Source organism: Drosophila serrata, unplaced genomic scaffold (genome assembly GCF_035046125.1).
Source record: "Drosophila serrata isolate PLE 108 unplaced genomic scaffold, ASM3504612v1 contig_240, whole genome shotgun sequence".
NCBI classification, from domain to species: Eukaryota; Metazoa; Arthropoda; class Insecta; order Diptera; family Drosophilidae; genus Drosophila; species Drosophila serrata.
In genome coordinates this window covers 835,920-842,716 of record NW_028257138.1, presented here as the reverse complement: position 1 = coordinate 842,716, position 6,797 = coordinate 835,920, and the positions used below count along the sequence as shown (strand labels likewise).

Below are 6,797 nucleotides of genomic sequence, written 5' to 3'. Positions count from 1 at the left end.
GTCAGGCAGTTGTGGGTGTATTGGAGAGAGTTCCCTCTCTCTCTCTCAATCTCTCTCTATTCTCTATCCCTCGGCGATGTGCCGGCTCATTTGGAACGGTCAACATTTGTTTTTAATCTTAAGCGTTTGCCTGTCGATGGTTTGGATCGGTTTTGTGTGTTTTTTGCGTTAGACGTGCTGGAATGCCGTCCACAACTGTGGCGAACGGAGTTACAGGGTGTTCCGTCACCAGATGGATGCCACATGAAGCTCACCCACAGGCGAAAACAAGCGGAGCTCTTGTGCTCTCATTCCAACTCGATAAGCCTCACATACACACACACACATACAACGCAATTTGCCTCTTGCTCCGTGCCCCTTGTTTCGTATTTGAGTCATCGTCCTAAAAACAAGGGCACAAAGCGAACTCCACTTTACTACACTCGGAAAAGGATGTCTAACCAAAACAAGCAATTAAATTCTTTTGAGAAGATTGTTTTTCTTAAAGTTTCACTTTGGTAGATCAATGATTTATAAAAGTAGTAAAATATTAAATATTTAAATTAATTCATTCAACATATAAAATAAACGCAAAATTAAGTGGGTTTTGTAAGCAATCATTTATGTTGATTTCTGACCAACTGGTATTTTTCTCAGTGTTTCACCTCTCTCAGTGGAGCTTCTTCTCTTGGCGCTGCGTTCATTGATCGCCAAAGCCAATTGCTTCGAGTTGTGTTGAGTTAAGTGCTGCGTCAACGTTGTTGACTTATGTACATACTCACAGAGGCACTGCTGCCGGCACATATGTATGTATGTATGTACATGCATATCTTGATTGTCACCCCTCCCACCACCCATTGGCCCCTCTCCTCGCTCCCACTCTCGCTCCATGTTTCTTCGATATCTTTCACCAATGGATTTTCATTTTACGCTTTATACGGCTCTAATTGAGTGCCTTCCAATTGGGTTATGGATTAATTTTTGTGCATAAATTAAATATCCATGGCACACACATGTCTCTCCATAAGCTTGTGTGTCTGCCTGCTTTAGGGGCATTTAGAAAGCCATTTCAAGTGGGCAGCCGGAGAAAATGCAATTTTTCCACATAGCTACCTACAATGGTGGTGAAAATAATAGCGATAAGAACAATTGTTGTTAATGATTAAACGTTGTTTATCTCTGGGAATTCTTCTTAAGATTAATTAATCACTGGGTAGTATGAATATATTCTGCAATGTTGTCTTAATATGACCTTATTCAATATTTATTTTATATACACCCTTGTATCTTATCTGTCATATCTTCATTTTTGCAAACCAGCACGATTTTATCTTCATTGCTGATTAACTATGTATATGGGTTATACAGTTTAACTTGAGCAAGACGAACTTGAGTTATTTTTAATTAAAAGATTTTCTTTAAGCCCCAAGAATTTCTGAAACTCGATATTTTAAAATGAAAAAGAAAAATAATACTTCCGACTAAATGTTATAAATTATTTATAATCTTATCTGGATCTCCAAATTCTCATTGATATCTCCTTTAGAAAATAAAGTTAAAATGATGGTAATAAAATCTGTCTTAAGTTGAAATCCTAAAATTTTGACCGTAATTGTATGTACTTAAAGTATGTATATATGTACATGTATGTATGTATATGTTGCCTGCAAGTATTGACATATAGGGTGTGGCAGAGTTTTGGAAATCGCGTGAGTGGAATTTGGGCAAGAACTACATTGTGATACCCTATAAAAAATACTAAAATAAAATAGGCAAATTTTAAACTCTTTTTAATTGGCATTCATTTTACTGACAAAGACCCCCCACATATGTATCTGAGCGGTCCACTAAGCATCTAAACAATGGAAAGAGTAAACACTTTTAATTGTTTGCGGCGAGTGATTTAACTATCCGCCGCCTGACTCAAGCCAATGCTCCTTAATGAAAGTGACTCATCCATTCACGTTCAGTCCAGATTCGAAGTATGTTTGTTATGTGTAACAAAAAAATTAGTCAGCGGTTGAAAAATGTTTTGCTCCACTCAAGACATTTATTCCGCATTTCAAAATCCAGCGTCACGGTGTTAATTCCCAGACGTGTGCCAATAGGATCGGGGGAGGAGGAACGACGATCGAAGCACCCTGTACGTCGATTCTTCCGCTGCAGTTGAGTAAACAATAAAGTCAATATGGAATTCTTTTCGGTTTTTTGTTGTTTTATGTAGTTAAACTAAAGAGAAGACTTTATTTTGTAAAATGCAAGAGTATATTTTGTTGTTGTTTTTCGCTGCTGCTTCTGCTTATGCTGGTGTATGTGTTTGTTTCGGGTGTTTAATGACTTTATGCATAATAGGTAAAATACAATTACAATATCAATAGCATATACGTTATACATGGTTTCGTTATTCGTTATAATTAATTTTAGGATCAATTTCGCCTCGTACTCGTACTTTCTGCTTAGGTGTGGGTTTTTTTCTTTATATTTTATTTTAGCTTTAAGATATTTAAGTATTTTGTAAATACCGTTTTGTTTCTGGCTCGATTTAATTCGATTGCGTGTTCAATTCATTAGGCTAGCAAATGTCTCTCGTCAAGTGAATGCATGGATACATGTATATATCGATAGAATACTGCAACTGCTATGTAATATGTAATATGTATTTCGTTTAAACTTTAAAGTATGGTAGAAAACAAAGGCAACCGCCGTCGCAGGACGATTGCTGTGCGAATAGAAGCCTTGTGGGGCGGCTGGGGGCCCAACAATAGATATATATATATAATTATGCACTTTTTCGTATTACTAGAAATGTTAGGTTTATGTGTAGGATACGCTAGGGGTTACTTTCTGTTTGTTCTCGAGATTAGCGCTTAAGTATATCGAAGAGGAGAGGGGATTTGCGGTAAAGGTAAAGGAATGGGAATGGGGGATGTGGTTTTTTGAGCGGGTTGACTTAGAACAGACCCTTCTTCTTCTTCTCCTTCTTGCCGTCCACATTGTCGGAGCTGCTGTTGGCCCCCAGACTGCGTCGTTTGAGCTCCTCCAGCGTCACATGGTTCACGTCCTCCCACTCCTTCTTCTCGCGCTCGAACTCCCGCCGCTTCTCGTCCAGCTCACGAATCTGCAGCTCCAGTGCCTTCTTCCGCTCCTCATGGCGCCGCGCCAGCTCCAGTTCCGAGTCCCTGAGCTTCTGCATCTTCTCCTTGACCTTCATGTCGAACACCTGCTCCATCTCTGCCTCCATTTTCTTCATCTTTTGCTCATGCTCCCGCTTCTCCTCCTCCATCTGAGTAAGGGGGTTCTTGTTGGACAGCCTAGCCTTGCTCTCCCCTGAGCCCAGGTCGGATAACTTTCGGCAGCGATAGTTCTCGTAGTGAACGTTGTTCGTGACGTCCTTCAAGTCCTGCAGGTGGGTGCGTATGACCATGTTGCGCAGAGCTATAAAGTCGCAGTGCGTCAGGTTCTCCACCTCGACGAGGCCCCAGGGATAGCGTCGGCCCCGCACCTTCTTTCCGTCCTGCTCGATGATGGTATTAGCACCCACCACCGCGAATGGCACTCGGCTGCGCAGATTCTGCGTGGTCTTCGCCTCCTCGGCCGCGTCCTCCAACGTAGCGGGGAAGTCGTAGATCTTGATCTTGTGCTGCGCGATCTCATTGAGGATCTGTTTCTTGAACAGATGCACCTCGTCTGGCGTCATGGTGTCCGCCTTGGCGATCACTGGTACCAGATTCACCTTATCGGACAGACTCTGCATGCAGGCAATGTCCAGGGGCAGCAGGCCGTGCCCTGATGGCGCTATGAAGTACAGACAGCAGTGCACTCGGCTGTCGGAGATGGTCTTGCGGTAGACACGAGACTCGGCGTTCAGGTACTCCTCGTACTTGCTGTCCACGTACTCCAGGATGGGCACCCAGCAGTTGCTGTTGTCCACGGCATCGCCAAAGCCCGGGGTGTCCACCACGGTGAGGGTGAGATTGACGCCATTCTCTTTGAGCATTACCTTGGTGGCCTCCACGGCCACGGTCTTCTTCTTGCGCAGCGACGGTCCAGGATACTGTTCGGCATTGTAGATGTCCGACAGGAACATGGAGTTGATCAGCGTGGACTTGCCCAGCCCACTGGCGCCCACCACCATCAGGGTGAACTCGAAACCCCGCTTGACGGCCTTGCGATAGACCTGATTGGGCAGGTTGGCGAAGCCCACGTAGCCGGCGATCTCCATCGGCTTCTGGCGCACCGGGAGCGGCGGTTTCTGCGGCTTCTGCAGCTGGTGCTCCTTCTCCTGCAGGTCGTGGGTGAGCTTGTTCGAGTCGCCGTTGGAGGCGCCGCTGGCCGAGCTGTCCAGCTTGCTGGCGGACACTGGCACGCTGGGCGGCTGGTTAGGCGGTCGGCCGCCCAGCGAGGACTCGCTGCCACCGTTACTCGTGGCAGAGGACGCGGTCGACGTCGCTGTCGCCGCCGCAGCCTGCTGCTTGTCGCGCAGCGCCAGTTGGGCAAGGGTGCTGGGCAGCGCGGAGATGGCACCGCCGCCGCTGCCGCCATTGACGGCGTTTGTGCGAGGACTATTCATTTGAATGGCCGCCAAGCGCCGAGCTAGCTATCTGTGTGTTTCGAGGGTACTTTTACCGGGGTTTGCACAAGCGACGCTTCACTGTGGTGTTCAATATTTTTGCATGCACTATAAACGCTTATTTTTCACCGTTTGTCACGCCTACGCCAGCTCTTTTTCGCTCTTACTTTTTTTGCATTTTCTGTGTCAGTATGACCGTCGACGGCAACGCGTAAAATACTTGTGCTCCGCTCTCCACGGCAACAACAACGCCCCAGCGCGGCGGCAGTGTGGCCATGGAAAATACCGAAAGGGAGCCGGGAAAATACTAAACGACGCTTGATAGCAGGGCGCATGAGTAATGCCCCGCATACACACACGCTCTCCTTGGTATTTATCAATGCACATGCACAGTGGGCCTGTTTTCCGCTGCCTTATCATCTGGAATGTTTAAAAATAGGCGAAAGAATGCATTTATGTGGCCTGGCACATGGGACTTCAGATTTCTGGGCCTCTTGAGTGGGATCGGATCGGATTACATTGCAACACAGCATGGAATTATTTGTTGGAATGACTTTGACTTTCAGGCATCCAGGGGCGGAGTTGTGGGGGTTTGATATACTAAACGCATAATGTGCAAGGTGAATCTCTTTGTTTTCTATGTGTTTTCTTTAACAAAATTTAGAAACATTAATGATGCACTCTGAAATTTAATTACCCTTTTAGTTTTTTATTAAGAATCGATTAATTTTAGTCAAATGAAAAGAAAAACAAACGAGAGTTACATGTTAAACGTCTATACATACATTTGTATGTTGTTCGAATTTAATTTTGATCAAATTAAAGCATTATTTTTAAATCTAACAAAACAAATATATATATAACAGTTAAAATACCTAACATAATATAAATTGTAAATATATATGTTGAACAGGTTTAAAGCAATATAAAATTACATTACAATTAGCATACATATTGCAATGTTTCACATTAACAGTTTTATATTATTCGATTCTAATTTTTCATTTTAAATGCATATATATATAATAAACATTAAATCAATATTCTGAAATAATAAAATATGTGCATATGTCACTGTAGGTAAAAATGGGTTTAAAAAAAGAAAGAGAAGTTAAATTTTGGTTATTTTTATTAATTTACTGATTAATCGGACAAAAGCTATATAATTTAGTCGTCTGTATTGTAAAAAATAAAAAAATAAAAATAATTAAAAAAAAAAAAATAAAAAATCTAAAGGAATACCTACATATGTATTAGTAGAAAAAAGACTAATCTGAAAAGAATAATTTTAATAGCTCCAAAACTAAAAGACTAGTTAGCGTATATAGAGAACAGGGGTATATGGACTTGTTGACGCAGATAATGAGTTTATATACATATGTATTCTAAAAAGTCGGAAACGACTCCTTCACTACGCGGTAAACTTCTTCCTAAAGTTATAGATTCCTCCAAGAATATAAAATCAAAGAAATCAGTTGAACTCATTTCAATATCTTAGAACTTTTAATATAATTAAATTATTTTTAAAATAAAAAAAAACAATCAAAATGTTAATATTAATATTAATTATATTTATTACTTATTATATGTTAATTATCCCCCTTCAAACAGTTTTGCATCCGCCCCTTACTTCTCTCGGCTTACTGCTACATTTATTTTGTTGCACGTTGCACAGCACAAAAGAGAATGAGAACACAATTTCTCTGAGAGAAAAGATGCTCGTACCGTTTCGCGTAGGTGTTGTTTTTGTTTTGGTGAGAACCAAGCTCTCGGGGTGTAGTTTTTGTTTTTGTTTGGCTGAGAACGATGCTTTGGCATCTCAGAACCTGGATCTCCGTTGACAGCCATAATTTTTTTGAGTTTTAAAATGCCGTTTGATTCCCTCGGAGAGCAGCTATCAAGCTAACGCCTCTTGTGGGCGTGTGGGAATTGAACGTAAAAAAGGAGCTGTGGTGCCCTGGATAATGATTGCCTGCTGTCGGCTGACCCGCTTCATGCTCGAGTGTCCTCGTCAAAAGTTCCCACACACGCCTCATCCTGGCACCCTCCCTGGTCCTCCCTCTCCTGCAGCTCATACTCCTCCTTCTCTTCTCCTTCGCATGCCGATGCACTCACGCACACGGACAAAGCCCGCTGATTGTGCCGCTCTCTCCTGCTCCTGTGTTTGTTTGTAATTTAAATTCTCATGCACTTCTGGCGATCGAAGAGGAGGCGGGGATGGATAACTACCACCACAAGCGCAGGCGAA

The 6,797-nt window shown here is 42.6% G+C and overlaps 1 protein-coding gene across 1 annotated transcript; it reads right to left on the bottom strand.

Annotated features, from left to right (window-relative positions):
* Positions 1-1,128: 1,128 nt before the first annotated feature.
* pnut (septin 7-like protein pnut) lies at positions 1,129-4,992 on the bottom strand. The gene has a single exon (XM_020961973.2). It carries the CDS (start codon positions 4,547-4,549, stop codon positions 2,930-2,932), a length of 1,620 nt encoding a protein of 539 aa, XP_020817632.1. The 5' UTR covers positions 4,550-4,992; the 3' UTR covers positions 1,129-2,929.
* Between the last annotated feature and the right edge of the window lie 1,805 nt (positions 4,993-6,797).

What these genes read in the sequence shown, in the direction of transcription:
- pnut (XM_020961973.2), bottom strand. Translation starts at nt 4,549, where the DNA reads ATGAATAGTCCTCGCACAAACGCCGTCAATGGCGGCAGCGGCGGCGGT.